Source organism: Nilaparvata lugens, chromosome 4 (genome assembly GCF_014356525.2).
Source record: "Nilaparvata lugens isolate BPH chromosome 4, ASM1435652v1, whole genome shotgun sequence".
Taxonomy (NCBI): Eukaryota; Metazoa; Arthropoda; class Insecta; order Hemiptera; family Delphacidae; genus Nilaparvata; species Nilaparvata lugens.
The window spans coordinates 62,893,619-62,918,065 of record NC_052507.1 but is presented as its reverse complement, the minus strand read 5'-3'; the positions used below and the strand labels follow the sequence as shown (position 1 = coordinate 62,918,065).

General features: G+C 35.7%; 1 protein-coding gene across 1 annotated transcript in view; it reads left to right on the top strand.

Moving 5' to 3' along the window:
• Positions 1-24,447, top strand: part of LOC111056403 (Hermansky-Pudlak syndrome 1 protein homolog) — a 31,198-nt gene that overhangs the window by 841 nt on the left and 5,910 nt on the right. The window contains exons 2-11 of the mRNA XM_039427057.1: positions 778-944; positions 4,096-4,245; positions 7,262-7,374; positions 11,970-12,215; positions 13,576-13,745; positions 15,436-15,557; positions 16,868-17,097; positions 18,697-18,936; positions 20,592-20,736; positions 22,811-22,924. Of these exons, the coding sequence (XP_039282991.1) occupies positions 778-944; positions 4,096-4,245; positions 7,262-7,374; positions 11,970-12,215; positions 13,576-13,745; positions 15,436-15,557; positions 16,868-17,097; positions 18,697-18,936; positions 20,592-20,736; positions 22,811-22,924 (1,697 nt within the window). The remainder of the gene's footprint in view (positions 1-777; positions 945-4,095; positions 4,246-7,261; positions 7,375-11,969; positions 12,216-13,575; positions 13,746-15,435; positions 15,558-16,867; positions 17,098-18,696; positions 18,937-20,591; positions 20,737-22,810; positions 22,925-24,447) is intronic.

The window sequence follows — 24,447 nt, the reverse complement described above, 5'->3', positions numbered from 1 at the left end:
CTGTTGCTCTACAAAGAACAGTAACTTATGTAGAAAACTATTTGTGGAGAAATTTTTTTGTTGACAACTTTGGTGTAAATGCAGCAGCTTCAGCATTTATCCTTATCCATAAAATTATATTGTTGTACTTGATTATACCATAGAGAAACAATAGTGTAAGTAGATATCCCATGGTATAGGGGATTTATGTCGCAACTTTTACTGTTATCTCAAGCCGATTACTGTCGATTCTTGTCAATTTTTACTATTTTGTTGGGGTGAGAGTCTATGAACGGCACATTTGAGAGACTACCAGCGTCACACAGCTGCATAGGAAAGAACTACGTGAACTATCGGCTTGGGATAACAGTAAAAGTTGCGACATAAACGCCATGGGATATCTACTTATGCTATCGTTTCTCTATGATTATACTCTTCATTTTTAATTACCCTATGTCGATAGAAGCTATACAAGTATTGTTTCAATTGTCAGGTGTGACACAAGGCTTGCTTTAATGATTCTAATCTGTAACAAATAATATCTATAATATTTTGAAATCAGTTAAAAAAATACAGTATTTACCACAGAATAGGCAATGTCGTTATTTTTAGTCACTTTGGGTATGCCTACTTTATTCAATAAAGTCATCAGCATTGACTTAGGAAAATCTAATATATTGAAACATGAGAATAATTTATGTTTAGTGTAATAGAAAATTGACAATTTATTGCTGTATTTAATAATATGTATAAAAGTATAAGCTTGATACTGGTCGTAGTTTTTGTGTTGTCTCGCAGGAGTGCCTTTTGCGAACGGACAGAGAGGCCAGAGCAACAGAGCCACAGGCACACCACCATCCGAGTTGAAGGGGCGGTCACCTCGAGAAGATAATGCAGGAGACAACATTCGGCAACGACACTGCCTAAGAGTCAACTCAACAGTTTCAAAATCGCTGGGTTCAAAAGTGACCAATGTGTGATGGGGACTATAATGATTAGAAATTTAAAACTTTATGTGGGAGAACTTTATGGTAGCCTAATGTGTTAAGATGGACTCTGCTTTGCTCTGTGCCAATAATTTATTGTTTGTAAAATTAGACTAGATTCATCATTCTAATGTATAAGTATGATACTCTCTCTCCTTGAATTTTATTATATAAATTTTTAAAATGTAATGAATATGGAAATGTATCAACTATATTTAACGATATTGTCAAGATTTAAATTTTATTTGATTTCAACTTAGTTTAAAGATGTGCCAGTAATTGTATATGCCACATCTTTTCATGCGGAGGGGTGATGTAACAATTCAAACACCCCGCTCTCATAGGATATTAATTATTAGAATAGCGGAGTCATCACTCAGGCCACCAAATTGGACTTTTGAACTGGTGAGCTGAGAGAGTGATGACCGCGTAGAGGCGAAACTAGAGGAGAACGTTCCGAGACGCGCTAGAGGAAGGTTGTGCTTGAGATAGTGAGATGTAGTTTTTAGTAATGTGATTGAGGAGTGGATATGTTTAGAGAGAGAGAGTATAGATGTTTGTTATGGGATTTTTTTCAATAGAGTGAGATTGTTTGGTGAATTTGCGTATTATTTAATAATTATCCTATAAAAGTAGCAGGGCCCAGGACCCAAAAAACCTGGTGGTGGCAGCTCTACTGGAGAGCACTGTCATGCTCGCCACGCACGCCACACATGTTAATTTGTGCCTAAAGGCCCCCATCCACGATCGAACAAGTTTGCGCAAACTAATAGCCTACATAATTAAATTGTCAGGCCCCACAATAGAATAAACCTAAATTTCACATCATATACAATGTGTTTTGGGGTGTGATGTTGTTAAGTACGCGGTATTAGTTTGTACAAACTTGTTTGACCGTGAATGGGGGCCTTTAGTAATAGGAAATAGAGTGAAATTATGGAAAAAATTTAATGAACCAATTTAATGAGTACAGCTGATGATGCGTTGGTTAACTACGTGAAACCATGGTTCTGTTTTAAAGTTTTTAATAAATTTTTAGTGAAATTTGTCAATATCTTTGTTTCTTATTAATGAACCAAATCACATGAAAAGGTGAGTTCTTTTAACAAAAACTATTTAGGCCAACTGGTCAATATTCAGTTTACAGCAGTAACATAGCACAACATTATAAATCATGCAAATAAAACATAAAATTAGTATAAAATAATTCATGTACCTCGTACATTATACAGGCACCACTTTAACAAACCTTTCAAAACAGTTAATTTCCATTGTTCCTACGTCATTATTTGTGGGAAGAAAATTGAAAAGCCTAATTGGCATAGCCTATATATATACATTTGTCATGTATTTAAAGGTCCCCACAGTCATACAAGTTTGTACAAAGTAGTGCTGTACCTTTTTTAGTACGGTACTGTAGGCCTACTTTTACATATCAGGCCCCACAAATAAAAAACGCACTGTTTTCACATCATCATATCATAAGTTCATTTCAGTTTTGGGCCTATAGTAGGTTCTAATTTGTAAAACCTTGTTTGACCATTTTTATCTTAAGAACAAAAATGAGTTGATACAAACGTTGTAATAATATAAGTATTATGTTAGGATAATATAATTATTTTTACACATGTGGCAGACTTCTTTGATTGACTGATAAACAAATGAATAATTTTGTTACATCTAAGTTGGTCGAATATATGATGATCCAGATTAACATGGAAGAAAGATAAGAATGGCAGTGAAGATACTAAATAAGAAACTGGGTACCCCTTCTGTATAGGGACACCTTATGTATGAATGAATGATTAAAATGATGAGCATGTTAAATAATGATTTAACTTTTCGAGTGATTTCTATCCTTCTACAGCATAGACAGAAGCTGTATGTAATACCTTTTCCACGAATAGTGATAATAAATTAGTGATAATTATCACTACGAAATTCTTGTTCAATTTATTGTGAATTTTATTGAAAGTTCGAGGTATCCATGAGGTCAAGAAAATATAATGCAATTAGATTCAATGCAGTTTGCTGGGACTCTGCAAGTTACATTTTGATTTTGTGAAATTGAACTTGGCGGTTAAACTGAAAAGCAGTTTGTACCGGCGAAACCGAATACCTACATTCAGTTATAACAGTTTAATGGCTTTAAAGCTATTACTATTCAACTGAAAAACCTACAATTGAATCAATAAATAGAACCAAACAATAGATTTCAACTATTACAGTGAATATAAGCTATATACATAATAATTATTTGTTAGTTTTAATTTTTATTAGTTTTTGAATTTGCCGGCTGATAATTTGAATTTGCCGGTCAAGCCAACTTGATAATAGTGTTTGAAAAATTATAAAATTAAAAATAATCAAGAGCGAATCCACTAATGAATGTTTTTTCTAATCCCAATAAATTTATGAATCTTCGATAGAAACAATTTTCTATTATTCAATATCATCAATCTAGAATTACAGAACAAATCAAGCTGGCCATGTTGCCAGCATTCCAAGTTCAACTTGTACCAGGTAAACATTCCAAATTCCACTTCTACGGTTAAGACGACTCATTGTTTTGCTTGTTTATAGGAAAGCTATAGAAAATTAACCGTTCAATTGAACGGGTCTTTTTGAACGGGTCGCGGCAGTGAACGTGAACGACTGACCCGAATCAGTAAAGTGATCCGAACTTCCCATCTCTAATATTCACATGTTTTTTTCACTTCTCCTGGTTGATCAATCCTTGTATTTATTATGAATAGATCTCCAGTTATAAAGTTCAGAAAAATAGGCAATAATAGGATGAATATTGGAAAGAGCATGTTGTTATGTAATCAGTAAACATAACCTCAATATCCAGTAATATTTTGAAGCTACTTGCTCAATTCTTAATATTTTAGTTCTAACTGCTATGAAAACTTCAAATCTATAATTAATTTGATATGTTTCTTTTATTTTGTTTGATTTTCTATTAAGCGTATTTTAAAATTTTGAAAACTAACAAACTTGAAGCTCAATCATTTCAATTTTAACAATCGTTATAATGTTTTGTTTTTATATCTCGAATTAGTTTTTAGAACCTCTTTTATTATAATTTCATAAAAATTACACCCTATTTCGTCATTTTCTCTTTCAGTACAAAGATGATGATGAATCTCTCAGCGCGAATGTTATCATGCAGCTTTTCTCTCCGATTGTTACATCGCAGAGGGTGATGGCAACTCAGTTTGGTAATTCATACACGTCCATTCATTGTAAAGATGGAACCAATCTTGTTTTTGATGAGGTAAGGCACTACTGAGAGATCAGAAAAATCTGAATGTAATCCATCCATACTATCAGATAGTGTCAAATAGTGAAGCCTATCTGTGTCACAAATGTTGCATCCACACTCTCGCCAAGTGCGTACAAATGACGATGAGCGTGAGAGTGTGGATGGCTGCTTTGCCAGCGCTTGTCTTCATTTGCTGTCGCTCCGATTTTGTTCGAGCGAAGGCGAGTGGCCAGCCGAGCATCCACAAAAGGTCACATTGCAGTGTGAAAGGCTAGACCAATGTGGCTAAGCTTGTTCTGCAACTTGGCAAGAGTGTGGACTAGGCATTACACTTAATATTCTCAAGGTTGTAGCTACTTTCGCCTCTCCATGTTTGGAGCCGGAGTCAGAAGTCAATTTGTTTTAATGGTAGACTACCTGTCCACACATGAGAGAGAAAAGTGGAGAAGAAGTAATCTTGTATGGAGCTGCCCTATAATGAGGTCCACGTTATAATGGCAATGGGAAAAGATAGGAGAACAACGTTGTCGAACCTCTGTGTTGTCAATGCCTTCTAAAGACGTTAGCTGATACATGTTTATTGATGTAATATTAACTGTTCATTCTTGTTTAAAATGATTAATTATAATTTATTAAGCAAAAAATTATATTTTACAATAATTTCATAATTAAGGTGAAATATTTTGTTAATTAATTTTTAATTCTACATTGTTAAAATACGATGAGCAAAGAGAGAAAGAGATAGCTTTATCCGCTTTGTTGAATGATAGACAAGGATAGGCCTACCATTGCAAATCAAACACTGTCATTATAACGTGGACCCCACTATAGGGCAGAATAGTGATTGTGATCACCTCTAGTACTCTAATAATATATTTATTATGAAATGCAATTGATAAATTTACTAATGAACTTTTTTCTTATGGATTCAAGCATCTGAAGAGCCTGTTTCATGTATCTAAAATAATATAAAACTTCTGTAGAATATTTGTGAGATCTTGTTAGACTTTGTTACCAGTAAGCTATCACAATCTGTAAGGTTAGTCTACTAGAAGAGGAAACATATTGGAGCGAAGAAGGTAGCTTCAAGATTGAAAGTGTTGCATTTAATGGTGGCGAATAGTAGAGGAAAGTGTTGCATTTAATGGTGGCGAATAGTGGAGGACTATGTACGCCACCATTTAAATACATGCATCACATTCAACACTCAATCTTGAAGCTACCTTCGACACTTCACTATGTTCGCAACCCAAGTCTGAACACAATACTTTTCAACTGTAAACTAAATTCTATTACAACATTTTGTTGATCAATTCACTAATATTCTTCTTCTTCTTATCCTGGCGCTACAGCCCGATGTGGGCTTTGGCCTCCTCCACAATCTGCCTCCAAGCGTCTTTGTCTGCTGCCTTTCGCCTCCAACCTCTCACTCCCATCGCTCTCAAGTCTCTCTCTACATCCTGTATCCATCGAACTCTCGGCCTCCCTCTTTTTCTTACAGCTTCCAGTTTATTATACAGCATTCCTTTTTGCATTCGTTCATCGGTCATTCTTTCAACATGTCCAAGCCACCCTATTCTTCTTGCCTTGACGAACCGGAGAATATTTCTACCTTGCAGGATGGCTTCTATTTCGACATTCTTTCTTATTCTCAATGCACCATTTTCATGTACTGGACCGTAGATCCTCCTCAATTCACTAATATTGGTTGTTGTTATTGTTTCAAGCATCTGAAGAGCCTTTTTCCTGTAGATAATAATATAAAGCTTTAGTATAATATTTGTAAGATCTTGTTACTTGTGAAATCACTTACTCTGAAACCTTAATCTAGGATACTATTAAAGTCTGAATACACATTATGAAGACTCCCCGGACATCCAAACTGTCGGGAGGCACAAGAAGTAAGTTAGGTACTGTTTCCAGGACACTTATTAAATATAATAAACCATCAAACCTACAGTCTGAATGTTCCATTAGATTTAATAATTGTCCTGAAGTGATGTCCACGTTATAAAGACAGTGTTTGATTGACAATGGTATTGCTATCCTTGTCGATCATTCAACAAAGCGGATAGCGCTATCTCTTTCTCGCTTTGCTCTGTTGCCAGATCGTCTTTCAACAATGTAGAATTAATAATTAACTAACAAAATATTCATCTTAATTATGAAAATTCATTATAGAAAAATATAATTTATTGCTTAATCAAATATAATTTATTATTTTCAATGGGAATGCACAGTTAATATTACATCAATAAACCTGTATCAGCGGTAGCTATAGACGGTATAGACGGTACGGTCTGTGTAGACGGTATCTATAGAAGAGAAAGCATTGACAAGACAGAGGACCGGCAACGTCGTCTCCTATCTTTCTCCACTGCCATTATAACTTGGACCTCATTATAGAAACAGTGCCCAAGTAAGTCGCTGTTGCCATGCTCTGCAGTAGGCGGGATTATATTATTTATTTATTTATACATGCAACATCATTCTTAACTATGAATGATTGGGAAAGGATCAACAGGCTTAAAGACCAAAACCACAGAATAGGTACAGAATGGAAACTGTCAATAATACGCCTTTCTAACCAATGCTTTTAACATGACACAAATAGTAGACACGTCACGTGACTTTGGGAATTTCCAATCCTGGTCTTCTGATTGGCTCGTGGCAGTGAACGAGATCAATTGATCCGGATTATTGAAGTGATCTGAACCTACTATCAATGCTATCACAATGCGGCGCTTCCTAACAAGATGGCAGATTTTTGCGTCAGGGTACTAGCCAAGTTTCCTTACTGTATGTATACTGTGCCAAAACTGTTCCTTTCCCAAATTTAGATAGAAATCGTCCATTAATACTAATAGGTCATGCTTACACTTCATGATTTTTGAGCAATTAGCTTCATGGCGTACTCAAATTAATTAATATGCAATAATAAAAGTTCATCTCACTTCATTTATATTCTTATTAGGATGAATCATAAACAGTAATGTAATGTTGATATATATCCTTGATGGTTTTTCAGTACATGGGTTTCTTATTCACTCTCATCTCGAGGGAGAAGGTGCATTCGATGAAACGATCCCTGAGTGTATTCATCAGTCTAGTGCGACATCTATGTGGACCTGATGTTGGAGTGTAAGTGATGTATTCGTATCTCTACTAGTAGTTCTGTGAACAGTAAACCTCACGCAGTATTCTCATCCACAAGTACCTGATTGAAACTATAGACTTTATGGAAATACAGCAATAGACTTTCTTCTCCACACATCTGTGTAATCACTACTTGTCGTCAGCTGATTTATGATGAAAAATTGTATAGCCTGATTTTTACTCTAATATTGGCGTATGAAGGAGGCTCCTTTTTCCTTTTATATTATCCTTGAAATGCAAAATTTCCAAAAACCTTGTATACAGGGTGATTCATAATTATGGTAAAATAATTTAATACGTGATAGTAGAGGTAAAAAAAAGTTCCTAAACATACATCCATAAACGCTTCATTAGCGAGCTATACAGGGTGAAATATTTCGCCCGGAATTCAGTTCCTCTGATGAAATACACCGATGCTGAATTGTTTGGGGACTAGTTTTTGAAAAACTTATGCTGGATTCATATGGAAAAATATCTGAAAAATTGAATAAAACTAGTCTGGAAGCTGTAGTGTGAGTAGTTTTTGAGGAAGAAGTTGAAATATACAAAAAATCTAAGTAGAAAAACACAGACTTCTACGTTTGATGCCCAATAACTTTCTTTAATGACCAGTAAACGAACAATTGTTTGCGATAAAAATTGTAGAAAATTCAATTCTGAAAAAAATGATGTAAGCTGTGTAAACTAAATTTGAATAAAATGTATTCTTATGTAGTACATTACACCACAAAATTTGCTGTTTTATGAGGAGAGAACTAATAACTCATAGGTTGTAGCTGATTGCAAATAGAAAATTGATTTTAAGAACAAAACGTAGAAGAATCAAACGTAGAAGTCTGTGTTTTTCTACTTAGATTTTTTGCATATTTCAACTTTTTTCTCAAAAACTACTCACACTTCAGCTTCCAGACTAGTTTTATTCAATTTTTCAGATATTTTTCCATTTGAATCCAGCATAAGTTTTTCAAAAACTAGTCCCCAAACAATTCAGCATCGGTGTATTTCATCAGAGGAACTGAATTCCGGGCGAAATATTTCACCCTGTATAGCTCGCTAATGAAGCGTTTATAGGAACTTTTTTTTTTATTTTTACCTCTACTATCACGTATTAAATTATTCTACCATAATTATGAATCACTCTGTATACGTCGACGCGCAATTAAAAAAGGAACATACCTGTCAAATTTCATGAAAATCTATTACCGCGTTTCGCCGTATATGCGCAACATATAAACATTCAAACATTTAAACATTAAGAGAAATGCCAAATCGTCGACTTGAATCTTAGACCTCACTTTGCTCGGTCAATTATCCTTAACCATAGAGAAACAATAGCATAAGTAGATATCCAATGGTATAAGGCGTTTATGTGGTAACTTTTTCTGTTATCTCAAGCCGATAGTCCACGTAGTTCTTTCCCATAAAGCTATGTGACGCTGGCAGTCTCTCATATTGTGCCGTTCATACAATCTCACCCGGCCAAAACAGGAAAAATCTACAATAATCGACAGTAATCGGCCTGAGATAACAGTAAAAGTTGCGACGTAAACGCCCTATAACATGAGATATCTACTTACACAATTATTTCTCTATGAATATCCTTATAAAATTTTTGTTTAATTTCTCATAAAATATGAATATTATCACTTTATTTTAGATCTTGTTCTATTCCATTTTTCATTGCTTGCCAATGCAAATTTCCCTACACTCAGATGGATAGTCTAGTAGGGGGATTCCAAAATATGTTGTATATTGTATTTCATATTCAAAAATAAAATGAAATTGAAGTTTCTCACAATCGTTTGAATAATGGGTTAGTCTGAATTGAACTGAATTGACAAATGTCTCGTGAATATTACTGTAACCATAGAGATGGCACAAGAAAATATCTCATGGTAGATAGATCTATAGTGAGGTCCACGTTATAATGACAGTGGAGAAACATAGCAGAACAACGTTGCCGATCCTCTGTCTTGTCAATGCCTTCTATAGACGGTAGCTTATATAGGTTTATTAATGTAATATTAACTGTTCATTCTCGTTTAAAGAATGGATTACATTTTATTAGGCAAGGAATTATATTTTTCAATAATTTCATAATGTATGACTCTCTCTTGTCAATGCCTTCTATAGACGGTAGATGATACAGGTTTATTGATGTAATATTAACTGTTCATTCTTGTTCAAAATGATAAATTATAATTTTTTAAGCAAGAAATTATATTTTTCAATAATTTCATAATTAAGATGAAATATTTTGTTAATTAATCATTAATTCTACATTGTTAAAAGACGATCTGACACTAGAGCAGAGCGAGAAAGAGATAGCGATATCCACTTTGTTGAAAGATAGCAACACTATTTCTAATCAAACTCTGCCATTACAACGTGGACCTCACGTTATAATGGCAGTGTTTGATTAGCAATGGTATTCCTATCTTTGTCTATCATTCAACAAAGCGGATATCGCTTTCTCGCTTTGCTCTTTTGTCAGATCGTCTTTTAACAATGTAGAATAATAAACAAAATATTCCATCTTGATTATGAAATTATTGAAAAATATAATTTCTATCTTAATAAAATATAACTGATTATTTTCAGCAAGAATGAAGAGTTGATATTACATCAGTAAACCTGTATCAGCTACCGTCTATAGATGGCATTGAAAAGACCATCTTAGTCATGCATCTAAGATGGCATTGATCGGCAACGTTGTTCTGATTTCTTTTTCCACTGCCATTATAACGAGAATGAAGAGTTAATATTACATCAGTAAACCTGTATCAGCTACCGTCTATAGATGGCATTGACAAGACAGAGGATCGGCAACGTTGTTCTGCTATCTTTCTCCACTGCCGTTATAATGTGGACCTCACTAAATCGATGAATGGCAATTGTTCATAAATTTTAAGATTGGGCTCAATTTTAATGAGAACAATCTCATACATATCAAGAATATCACTAGTATTACAGTGACAACCAAGGCAATTTTGTTGCCAATTGTCAGATTGTAAGCAAACGTGGCATGCCTTTCAATTGTCAGATTGTAAGCAAACATGGCATGCCTTTCAGTTGTCAGATTGTAAGCAAACGTGGCATGCCTTTCAATTGTCAGATTGTAAGCAAACATGGCATGCCTTTCAGTTGTCAGATTGTAAGCAAACGTGGCATGCCTTTCAATTGTCAGATTGTAAGCAAACGTGGCATGCCTTTCAGTTGTCAGATTGTAAGCAAACGTGGCATGCCTTTCAATTGTCAGATTGTAAGCAAACATGGCATGCCTTTCAGATGTCAGATTGTAAGCAAACGTGGCATGCCTTTCAGTTGTCAGATTGTAAGCAAACGTGGCATGCCTTTCAATTGTCAGATTGTAAGCAAACGTGGCATGCCTTTCAGTTGTCAGATTGTAAGCAAACGTGGCATGCCTTTCAATTGTCAGATTGTAAGCAAACGTGGCATGCCTTTCAATTGTCAGATTGTAAGCAAACATGGCATGCCTTTCAGATGTCAGATTGTAAGCAAACGTGGCATGCCTTTCAGTTGTCAGATTGTAAGCAAACGTGGCATGCCTTTCAATTGTCAGATTGTAAGCAAACGTGGCATGCCTTTCAATTGTCAGATTGTAAGCAAACATGGCATGCCTTTCAGATGTCAGATTGTAAGCAAACGTGGCATGCCTTTCAGTTGTCAGATTGTAAGCAAACGTGGCATGCCTTTCAGTTGTCAGATTGTAAGCAAACGTGGCATGCCTTTCAATTGTCAGATTGTAAGCAAACGTGGCATGCCTTTCAGTTGTCAGATTGTAAGCAAACGTGGCATGCCTTTCAATTGTCAGATTGTAAGCAAACGTGGCATGCCTTTCAATTGTCAGATTGTAAGCAAACATGGCATGCCTTTCAGATGTCAGATTGTAAGCAAACGTGGCATGCCTTTCAGTTGTCAGATTGTAAGCAAACGTGGCATGCCTTTCAATTGTCAGATTGTAAGCAAACGTGGCATGCCTTTCAGTTGTCAGATTGTAAGCAAACGTGGCATGCCTTTCAATTGTCAGATTGTAAGCAAACGTGGCATGCCTTTCAATTGATGACTTATATCTCAGTGTTTTCATACAATTTTGTTCTGAAATAATATTCTTTATTCTTCATTGATTCATACAATAAGTACATCATCAAAATGATAGGGAGAGAAAAAATAAGGTAACCTTGTGCTATTCCTCTCTCAAATCTAAATAAGTTTACACCATAGAGGAACAATAGCGTAAGTAGATATCCCATGGTATAGGGAATTTATGTCGCAACTTCTACTGTTATCTCAAGCCGATTACTGTTGATTATTGTCAATTTTCACTGTTTTGTTGGGGTGATAGTGCATTAACGGCACAATTTGAGAGACTACCAGCGTCACACAGCTGCATAGGAAAGAACTATGTGAACTATCGGCTTGGGATAACAGTAAAAGTTGCGACATAGACGCCCTATACCATGGGATATCTACTTATGCTATCGTTTCTCTATGGTTACACATAGTCCGAAATAGGTTAAGTCTTGTAGTAAAATCATTAAATTCTTGAATCATTTCAGTTTGCGAACAGACGCGGCGAGCAACGATCTGCTGGGCGACTGCCTGGACAACTGGCACGAGCTGCGTCTTCGCGAACAATCGCTGCTCGTGGAGGCCGTGGAGCAGCTGGCCGTCAATGGCGACATCACCACTGCTGCGCTTAATGCGCTGCGCAGCGCTTGCGCGTCGCTCAAGGCCGCGCTCAACTATTCGCGGTCGCACTGTCTCGTCTTTGTACAGGAAAAACTGTTAGCTCTGTATACTAGGTGAGTAGCGAGCCTCAAGTAGGGTTTACATTGGTCAAGTTCCTGCTTTGTCCTATGTCACAAAGTTAAATCAATGCTACGATCCACCCTGTTCACATCAGCGTAGCGTAGCTTTCAATATTGTGAGATAGGACTGCTACGTCTTAGACGACGTATTCCAGCGTAGCGTAGCTAAGTGCGAAGAGACCCGTATATAGGAAATTTAGTTTGTGGATTTCCTATGATAAAATAGGTTGAATAAACTGGATGAATGATTAGATGTTCTACTTTCCTTTCCCTTTTACCATAGGTAAGGAAAGTATTGCTTTCTGAAAAAAATTAAGGTACCCCAATTTCTAAATTTCTATACGTTTCAAGGTCCCCTGAGTACAAAAAAGTGATTTTTGGTTTTTGGGTATTGGTCCCTCTCTCTCTCTGTGTGTGTGTGTGTGTGTGTGTGTGTGTGTGGTGTGTGTGTGTGTGTGTGTGTGTGTGTGTCTGTGTGTGTGTGTGTATGTGCGTCTGTGTACACGATATCTCATCTCCCAATTAACGGAATGACTTGAAATTTGAAACTTAAGGTCCTTACAATATAAGGATCCGACACGAACAATTTCGATCTAATGCAATTCAAGATGGCGGATAAAATGGCGAAAATGTTGTCAAAAACAGGGTATTTCGCGATTTTCTCGAAAACGGCTCCAACGATTTTGATCACATTTTTACCTAAAATAGTCATTGATAAGCTTTATAAACTGCCACAAGTCCCATATCTGTGAAAATTCCAGGAGCTCCGCCCCATCTATGCAAAGTTTGATTTTAGATTCCCAATTATCAGGCTTCAGATACAATTCAAACAAAAAATTTCAAGTGGAAAAGATCATGCATGAAAATCTCTACAATTAATGTTCAGTAACATTTTCACATAAAATTGAAAATAAGCACGAAATTCGAGAAAATGTGTTTATCCAATTGCAAACTGTTGGTAACTGTTGATTCTATTGAATGATTCACTATGAAGAGATAGCAGACATCGTATGTCTCCAGCGTTATTGTCCTGTCACCATCTGGCTCAGATCTTTGTTTATAAGTAGACTTGAGATGTGCGTGAACACTAGCGTCAGGTGATCAATTTTCATAACGGCAAGGAAAGTTGTGTGAGTGCGCCACACCAGATTTTTAATGATTGTATTGATTGTTCAACGACATTTTCAGCTGTATTTATAAAATATCCAACATTCAAATGCTTCAATTTCAATCCCAATGACTGCTACACTATAAAATGTAATGGATTTCCGTACTTATTCAATTTCAAACAGAATGTATGTGTTTAATGTATAGTTGTTACATCAAAATGTTATTTGTTTGTGCTTTGTTTCAGTCGTGAATCGGACGATCTGATTCCCTCGGACCTGATATTTTTGAATATTTTGGCGAGCACTCACAACTCTTCAGCATTCCCTGCCGAATCTGACATCAACGTTGATGCAGTCGAATCATCAACCTCCATCAATAACAGCCCCAACCAATCTGTAGCTGATACCGAATCAAGTAAGCATTAGGTATAGTGAGGTCCACGTTATAATGGCAGTGTTTGATTAGCAATGGTATTGCTATCCTTGTCTATCATTCAACAAAGCGGATAGCGCTATCTCTTTCTCGCTTGCTCTGTTGCCAGATCGTCTTTTAACAATGTAGAATGAATCATTAATTAGCAAAATATTTCATTTTAGTTATGAAAAATCATAATTATTGAAAAATATAATTTCTTGCTTAACAAAGTATAATGGATTATTTTGAACTAGAATGAACCGTTGATATGACATCAATAAACCTGTATCAGCTACCGTGTATAGAAGGCATTGAAAAGACAGAGGATCGGCAACGTTGTTCTCCTATCTTCTCCAATGCCATTATAACGTGGACCTCACTATAGTATTTAAATACATACAATTATCATGAAATTATAGTAGTTATTACCTTGTAAAGGTGGTTTCCCTTGAGTGTACGTTTCCAGTACAGTGAGAATATTATTTCTGTATGTTCTTATGGCACCATTCATACTCGCGCGGCCGGGCTAAGTGAGAATAGTCCCATTATAACTCATGGGAATCATATTTTCACTGTACCGGACACGTACACTGAAGCTGGTATGTGGGAACCCAGCTTTCAGCTTATCAAAATTGAATGTATGATACTTTTTATTAGATTGAACAAGAGTTAGTATAATTCTAAAGAGCGCTATTGATATTGTAGGAACGTTCTTTGATGAAATTAAACACATATATAATTTGTCAATTTTATATTTTTTATAGTATAGGACCATGGTTTCGTGGCCACACTGGTCACATCATCAAACTGACTTAGGGCCATATGCACCATATTCGTTGAATGCCATTCATAAGTAATTAGTCTAATAAAGTATATACTCTATAGAATCTATATACTATAGACTCTATCTAGTCTATATGATATATAGACTCTATATACTCTGTATACTCTATTAAAGGAACATACAATAATCAAGAACCAACTCTTTCATAATCCTATCGATGTAAAGTGGTGAGCAAGACATTTTTAGATTAACTAAATGCATTAAAACATTATTATTATTATTATTATTTTTGAAGGGGCGGATTCCAGGATCGAAAGGTTTAAAGAACCCCACACGTCAACCGAAGCTTATTGTCTTACCAAGTATCATGTTAGTTAGGCAAACCAATACCTGTGTTCTTTACAAGAACCAGGAGTTTTTCCCTATGCCAACATCTCATTCATCACCTGGTTGCTTGTTGCAATCCAGTGTGATATGCTTGGCAGTCTCTTCAGACTGATTGGTCCTCGTGACCTACGTGAGTTCCACTCCTGGCCTCTTTGTAGGTCCGTCCCTGAGGGAACATTGAAGATTGCATTCGCAGAAAACGTGCAAGAGAGTCTCTCAGTTTACATATCCTATTACAATATTGTTTGTTGGGCACTATTATGGCCAAGCCACATGAGGCGTTTTTCAGACTAGTCGTCAGGGCAGATAGCTCTCCGATTGGCTGATTATCAGCTGATCCCGAACTCCAACTCAATTAGCCATTCGAAGAGTTGGCTTTCAAGGATCACCTGATTATCAGCTAATCGGAGAGCTTCATGCCCTTTTGACTCGTCTGAAAAACGCCTCATGTGGCTTGGTCCTTACACAGTACATCATATTTTCTAAAGTTCACCTTTTCAGTAACGTAATCTTTTTCAGGTGATAATAAGCTTCCTCTGAGCTCTCGAATAGTATTCTTGAAAGGAAAGAAAGGATTTAGGCCGCATGCTCTACATATAGTGACGATATCCAATGGGACTCATTTTATCATCATTTATCAGGTCAGTTAGTACTCCGAAAAAATAATCCTTCCTGTTTTTGTATTATGATATTTTAAAGACTATCTGTACTTTTTGTCATCAAAATTCATCAATTGTATTAAAACTTATTCAAACATTAAAAGCTATTGTGTTATATTGTTGAGTTGAAGTTATTATATGAATTTTTAAAAATAATGCCGATTTAAAAAGTGATATTATGAAAGAGCTAACATCAAATTCCGATCGAGACTTTATTTGTTAAATGTTTCATATCTATAATATTTGAAGGAGATGATAAATCAAAATAATCATCATAAATTACCAAAATTATTGACTTCCAATTACATTCATACGATACATACTATATCATTCATGAATGATTGGGAAAGGAACAACATGCTTAAAGCCCAAAACTGTTTCTTTCCCAAATTTTGATAGAAATAGTTAGAAAATAGGTTATGTTTATCACTTCATCATTTCTACTTATTCATTATACGGAGAAGGTCATATGTATGGAAACCCCTCAATAAGTTGAAGACTGTTGTAGATATAATACTGAAAAGTTATTGATCGGTGACTTAGGGGTTGTAACTCAAATGTTTTAAATGTAAACACTAATTGTGTGGTACATCATTTTAAAGACCTCTCCAAAACAAGAAAGATGACAACAATAAAAATTAATGTTCTATGATACTTGTATCCAAAATGGCAGCTGATTGAAGTTTTAGTTTCTAAAGAGATGATTGAATCAAGAATCAAGAATGTTTTATTGCCACATTGATTGGATACACGTATCATAGAGCATTTTAATTTATGTCATCTTTCTTGTTCTGAAGAGGCCTTTAAAATTGTGTACCATACAATGGGTGTTTACAGAAGAATATCTGAGTTACAAACCCTCATTTCTTCAATAACTGCAACTTCAATTAGCCGCCATTTTGGATACAAGTATAATAGAACATTTTTATTGATGCCATCTTTCTTGTTTCAAAGTGTACTACACAATGGGTGTTTACATTTAAAATATTCGAGATACAACTCCTAAGTCACGCCCTTATGAGGGGTTGAAATTTAGTTGTACGTCAAAAGGTACAGTATTTGACTAATAACTTATCCTGAAATTTACAGTATTATATCTACAACAGTCTCCAACTTATTGAAGGGCTCCCATACATATGACTCACTCTATTAATTTATTGTAAATCTAGTATTTTGTCTGACTTCTTTCAATGCCAATGTTTCTTAATGACATTAACATTCTATTCAACAATTCTTAATTTATTAAATAAATCAATTTACAGATACATATTTTACAGATTTTTATTTTACAGATAAATAGTGAAAGCCTATGCTCCAGTTTGTATGATGCATTCCATCACCTGACAAACTTTCAGAAGGCTTTGGAATGTGAGACGGATGCTGACTTAGAGAAGAAAGCATTTGAAAGCCTGGAATCGACATTCAAGAGGATATTGGATAGTTTGAAAAAGAATAAAAATAGTTTGAAGGATGTTGAAGGAGCTGTGAAAACTTTGACATCTAGATGGGACATTCTCAAGAAGTAAGTATTACCTATACAATCAGTATTATCATAGAGAAACAATAGCGTGAGTAGATATCCTGTGGTTTAGGTCGATTATGTTCCGAATTTCAAGGCGATCACTGTCGAGTATTACGGTTTTGGCCGGGTAAGAGTGTATGAACGGCACAGTAAGAGAGACTACCAGCGTCATAAAGCTTCACAGGAAAGAACTATGTGGACTATCAGCTTGAGTTAACAGTAAAAGTTGCGACATAAACGCCCTATACCATGGAATATCTACTTATGCTATTGTTTCTCTATGGTATCATCATAAAGAAAAAACAGCATGAGAAGATATTCCGTGGTTTAGGTCGATTATGTTCCGAATTTCAGGGCGATCACTGTCGATTATCACGGTTTTGGCCGGGTAAGATGGGACGTCCACTAGAACCGTTTTCCTCCGATCTAGCATCGGCCGAAAACTACCGAACTCGTCCGAACGATCCTCCAACAAAGAAAGAAATAGATGCTCGTCCATTGCAACAGGTTCATCCAGCAATTTGAGTTGTAAGACTTTTTAAATAAAGTTTTATAATCATTTACCACCAAATATTCGAGGTTTGACACTCAGGGAATTTGAACAAAGAATTGAGAATTTTTTCATAAAAAATTGTTTTTATAGTGTAGATGAATATTTCAATGTAAACATGGAGTCTATCTAGATTTTTAGGTAATTGCTCATGATGTATGATCTCTAATTCTATGAGGTGTCTGAGAGTCGGTTTTCAAATTATGTCCTTGAAGAACAGGCGGGATTTCGAATCATTGATTGTTCTATTTAAAATATTGAATAATCATTTAGATATTCCGAATATTATCGAACTCTTTAGTATATTTGTTCCGTTAAATAGACCTAGATTAAATATGTTTTTTTTTGCTTTGGATAGAATATACGCTGTGCATCATGCAAGTTGCTTCTTACAAAAAACTGTTGATTGTACAATTCTTTGAATACGATTCTATATATATCTTCGCTGATAATTTGCGCAATTTTAGTGAAAAATGTTATCAAGCTCTTAAATTATAAATGCTTAATCAATTTTGCAGACCATAAAAATTTAAATTTCAAATTCTTCTTGAAATAGGCTTGCTACCTATTCTCTTTTTTTCAATTAGTCTATTTTTTTATTATTTCTTCAGTCTATTTTCTATTGTGTTTTGTGTTATTTTCTATTTATAATGTTTGTTCCAAACTATTTTTATTGCTATTTTTCGTTTTTCTTTCTTACTAATTTATTTTCAGTTTGTGTAAACAATTGATTTTCAATGAGGCTTGTTTTGGCATAAAGCTGTAAGCCTCTATTATGTTATTGTAATTTTCTATTGATGTAAATAATAATAGATATAGTTTGAAATATTGACGTGACCGATACAAATTGTAAAGTGTTTGTCTGTAGCAATAAATCGATTTTATTTTATTTGATAGGCTGCCTTTATTTCAACCAAGAGGGTGAAATTAGGGTGAATGTAGTGATGTGGGACAGTTAAGATGACTCCATAGGTGTTGAAAAATGTCTGTGTTTTTCTAAACATAAATTCCTGTGGCTGTTGTGTTTCAATTGTTTTTGTTATTTGTAGAAAACACGCGGAACGCGTGAAATCTGGTGACCAGAGTAGTGGCACTGTGAGCATGTCTGCCAACTGTTGCAACCTGTTGTCGGCGCTGAGAGACGTCTACCAGTCCATCTGCTTCTGCAGCTGTGACCTCCGTCAGAGTGAGCCAACCGTCACCCAAATCGCTGGCAACGTCCAGACAAGTCTGCATGCCTTCTCTGACTTCCTCACCGCCAAGGCCTTCCGCAACTTTACGCTCAGATCATATCCTTTCAACTGCTTCCATTTTTATCTATTATCATAGAGAATAGATGGCTTAATGCTACAAGGTGTGCCAGAGAAACTTACTTATAAGAAAAAATTCCCGTGCGTTGAATTGGTCGTGTAGAGCGGCAGGAGGGGGTGCATCTGGAGGGGGAAGTTCTCAAATTTATCCTCCCTCAAGCAAATAGTCATCATTCTCCGGTTTAGAGAGCAGCGGGCCTCCGCAGTTGAGGGCTTCTTTTCTAATGGTCGATCACCTTCCGCGCTCGATTTGAAATTCCTCCCCACAGACTCGTTCCTGGCCATAATTCGATTCTGTCTTGGTTTAACTCATTTCAGGAGTGTGGAAGTGTCGCTAAACCCAGAAATGGACTTCAACGAACCATCAGAACTCCAGAAAATATCGAAAGAGTGAGGTAGTCAGTTGTGCGTTCTCCCCGGCGTTCGGCTCGCAAACACGCAGCTGCTATGGCAATTTTTGACTTCACTGTTCAACAATTTTCCCATGAAAACCTTCAACTTCATCCCTATAAATTTGCTGTTGTTCAAGAATTGACTGAACGCGATTTTGTTGCCCGTCAAAATGCATGTGATATGCTGATTGTCAACCTGCCTGTAGACGCGGTCATTTGACAAGGCTCATTTCCTCAATGCGGTTTTATATGGGGTTATTTGAAATCCCTGGTCTATGTCGATCGACCACGGACCACAGCACACCCCAAGAACAACATTTGCCACGCAGTTGCCAACATACCGATTGATATACTGCAACGAAATTTCAAAAATCGACTTTATCAGTGTATGCGCGCAATGGGGGTCGCCGTTGGTCTGATGTCATTTTCAAGACTGCGTGGAAAAAAGGGAGATATTGTATTCTCATATAAAAAAGATTGAAACAATATCTAAAGTATTTTTGTTTTTATTGACCTTTTAAATAAGTAAGTTTCTCTGGCGCACCTTGTATTATCATAGAGAAAAGATATCCCTTGGTATATGGCATTTTTGTTCCAAATTTCACTGTTTTTCTCTTCACAACTTCGTAAATTTCCGTAATTTTACTCTCAGATCATATATTTTTCACTGCTAGATATGCTTCAGTTTCCATCTATCAGGCTGTCCGCTAACGACAGGACATGCATGATACATTTATTGAATAAGGTCTCAGATGTGACTTTAATATGGAAATATTATATAGGAATTGAAATCTTGACGGACCATTGAAGAATCTTCTCAAACTTTTTGTATCTTCGGAGTGCGTTTTTTAACTCACCAAAGTGAAAAAAGTGTCTAATTTTACTCACTGATATCATAGAGAAACAATAGCGTAAGTAGATATCCCATGGTATAGGGCGTTTATGTCGCAAGTTTTACTGTTATCTCATGTCGATAGTTCCTGTAATTCTTTCCCGTGAAGCTGTGTGACACTGGTAGTCTCTCATATTGTGCCGTTCATACACTCTCACCCAAACAAAACAGTGAAATTCGTTAATGATCTACAGTAATCGGCTTGAGATAACAGTAAAAGTTGCGACATAAACGCCCTATACCATGGGATATCTACTTACGCTATTGTTTCTCTATGCTAATATTTAATGGACTTTGTAGCTAATCTTATCCTTTGAATGACTTTATTTCTCCTTAATTCAATTCCATACGAGAGCGCTACTGTCCATCAACAAATACCTTGAGGAATTTCCAGGACTGGTGCATTTTCTGTATATTGACAGAGTCGATCATAGGCTCACTGCACCGTCTCTCGATTTCTCATCCGAAGAAACAAATAATCTGACAAAAATAAAGGTGACGTGAATATTTCCTATTTTAGTGATAATAATTTTGAATATTTCTTCTATGTTTTGTTTTGAAGCATCTAAATTTAAAAAAATCTACTTTTTGAAAATAATTAAGGACTGACAATTTTGTGAAGTGAACAACTACAAGACAATCTATTTTGGAGTATATGTAACCTTTAAAATGTATGAATTCAGAGCCACTTTCTTGAATTTATAAAATAGAATTATAGTACACTTTAAAATTAATAAAATATAAAAAAGAATACAAATTGTAACTTAACTACTAGCTTCCGTGATCTCACCATCGTCACGTTATAAAAAATAACATAATAATAATAAATAAGGTTTTATAACATGACGATGGTGTGACCACCGAAACTAGTAGTTAGGTTACAATTTGTATTCTTTTTTATATTTTATTAATTTAAAGGGTACTATAATTCTATTTTATAAATACCGGGTGATTACAAATGAAATAGACAACTTCAATAGCCTGTACAAAATTAAACTGATGTATTTCAACATAGTAAGTGATATAGGTTTGTAGGGAATTTCTTAAAGTTTATGTTGGTAGAACTGTTGCTGGCTATTGTTGGCTGCTCCGTGTTACAACAGCCAGTTTAGTTTAGCAATATGGCCGCTACTCAAGTGGAGAAAGCTTATTGTGTTCTTGAATTAGCCAAAACAAACTCTGTTACTGTTGTGCAGCGTCATTTTAGAACAAAATACGGTAAACCACCACCAACAAGGCAATCAATTTATGACTGGTATGAACGTTTTGAAAGCAGTGGATGTGTGTGTAAGAAGAAGAGTACTGGAAGACCTTCTGTTACAGAAGAAAAAATTGATAGTGTTCGTGATGTTTTTGTACGAAGTCCAGGAAAATCGACTAGATCAGCGAGTTTAGAATTGCAAATTCCTCAACCTACTGTGTGGAAAATTCTGCGGAAACGTTTGAAAATGACACCTTATAAATTGCAGTTAGTACAAAGTTTAAATGACAATGATAAAGTTGTACGTAAAAATTTTTGTCAAGAGATGCAACATTGTCTTGAAAATGACGACACATTGTTTAATCGCCTAATTTTCAGTGATGAATGCACTTTTCACATTAGTGGAAAAGTTAACAGACATAATGTACGAGTATGGGGAACAGAAAACCAAGAGAGACTGTACAGCATATACGCGATTCTCCTAAAGTGAACGTGTTTTGCGCTTTATCTTGTGAAAAGGTTTACGGGCCTTTCTTCTTCCAAGAACCATCAGTAACCGGAAGATTTATCTGGACATGTTAACCGAATGGTTAATGCCTCAACTCCATGAAGATAGTTGTAACTTCATTTTTGTACAAGATGGAGCTCCGCCTCACTGGTACTCAGACGTCAGAGGGTATCTGGATGAACATCTTCCTAGACGATGGATCGGCCGTGCAAGTGAGGAAAACGTTGTGTTTCAGCCGTGGCCACCTCGTAGTCCGGACCTAACGCCCTGCGACTTTTTCTTGTGAGGCTATGTAAAATACAGAGTTTTCGTACCACCGCTTCCTGTTGATATCGATGATCTTAAACAACGAATCACAAATGCTCTTGCTACAGTTAACCGTGAGATGCTTAGTCGTGTGTGGTCAGAATTTGACTACCGTGTTGATATCTGTCGTGTTGCAAATGGTGCACACATTGAACATCTGTAAATTTTCAATAAAAACTTCAAGAATTCTTCTATGTAATCATGTAAGTAATGATCTCAACTTTTAAATAATAAATTCTCTACAAGCTATTCAAACTGTCTATTTCATTTGTAATCACCCGGTATATGTAACCTTATCTAAATTTGGGAGAGGACTAGCAAAAGGTTACCTTATTCTCCATCTTCTTATCATTTTGATGATGTACTTATTGTATGAGTCAATAAAGAATCATATCGCAGTTCTGAATGGATCAAGAAATTATCAGACATTAAACATTACTATTTTCATAATGTTGGCTTAATTTATTATCCATAATTATGTATTCGCAACTAGTAGTTTTTATAATGATATCAACTGGATTCCTAAACCATAATTATTAAGTTTTTATTCACAGATTTGGGATATGATTGAATTCAGCAGAAGACATCTTGAAGATGGACATCTGGCGTTCATGTGGAAAGATACAACATTCAATTACGCCTACTATCTATGGTTTGAGGATGATCAGGTGAGTTCTGAAATCCTTAGTTGAATTTCTTGATTTTTTCAAATTTCTCTGTTGAAAAATTTAAATGAGAGTTTTGCTTATTTCTTTTGTTTCTATAAGAAATTTGGTTTGTGGTTCCCTTATGATAAAATTGGTAAAGGTGCGTACAGACTGTCGCTCTCCTCCGCAACCGAACGTCACTCCAGCAGAGCGATTGATGATCGACCGGGGAGCAACAGTGGTTCGACCGGGGAACGCGAGAAGATCTAACATCTTCCGTAACGTTCATGATGGGTGCGTGGGCGGTGCGACTGTGGTTCGATGGTGGTACGTGCTCGTTGCGGGTTGGAAGCATTAATATGTGTACGCAGCTTAAGATATAACTGGATGAATGATTAGATGTTTTAATGTAGAGATGACAAAATTGAACTGATAAATATTAGGTTATATTAAACTGATACAATTAAATAACCTGAATAAACCTATTTTAATTATAGAATTATAACTATTTATTTAGAATGATAACTAAGAATTCAAACCTAAATAAAGTGATACAATTAATAAACAAACTAATGCAAGTTGAAAACAGGTTGTTAATCACAGGTGGCAAATATCAGATGATTCGCCACAATTCCATTGTTACTCGACTATCTTATCTTATTAATCTATAAAAGCGAAATGGCACTCACTCACTGACTCACTCACTCACTCATTCGCAGAACTAAAAATCTACCGGACCAAAATCGTTCAAACTTGGTAGGTATGTTCAGTTGGCCCTTTAGAGGCGCACTAAGAAATCTTTTGGCAATATTTTAACTCTAAGGGTGGTTTTTAAGGGTTTAAAGTTCGTCTTTTAGCATGTATATTCTTCTTATTCCAATCTCCTAATTATAATTGAAAAATGTTCATACCATATGTTAATATAGTATGTTATAGTCTATAATCTCTATAGATTATAGAACCATAATCTAGAGAGAGTACCTCTTCGAAACAGTTGTTAACTGGTAACTAAATAAATAATTTTGTCAGGTTTGCATTAAGTTGAGTTGACTTTGTTAGGTTGGCACCAAGTTGAAGATTGAAATGCATTTATCGCGGAAAAATTGATTGGGCACTGCTACTTCAATCAGAGCTATTGCTGGGAATATTATATTACTAGCCGTTAGGCTCGCTTCGTTCGCCATATCCGTTTAGCCAGACGTTTAGTCTGGACCCCCGACTGGATCGTCCTAACATATGATAAAAAAAATGCTCAAATGAAAAATGCAGGCGAGCGAAGCGAGCCTGCTGATCTCATTCTTGGACGATCTAGTCGGGGGTCCAGGGGGCGGAGCCCCCTGGCTAGACGATATGGCGAAAGAAGCGAGCCTGACGGCTAGTTGTATATAATATAGTATTCTGCACTATAAATATGATTTTTCAAATTGAAGCCTGAATCTACATTTTGAATTCGATAGCATTCTTATCCTATCAAACATTATTATTTATTTAATCATTCAGAATTACACAACTTTCAGCAAAGTACAACAGGCTCACGCCAAAAA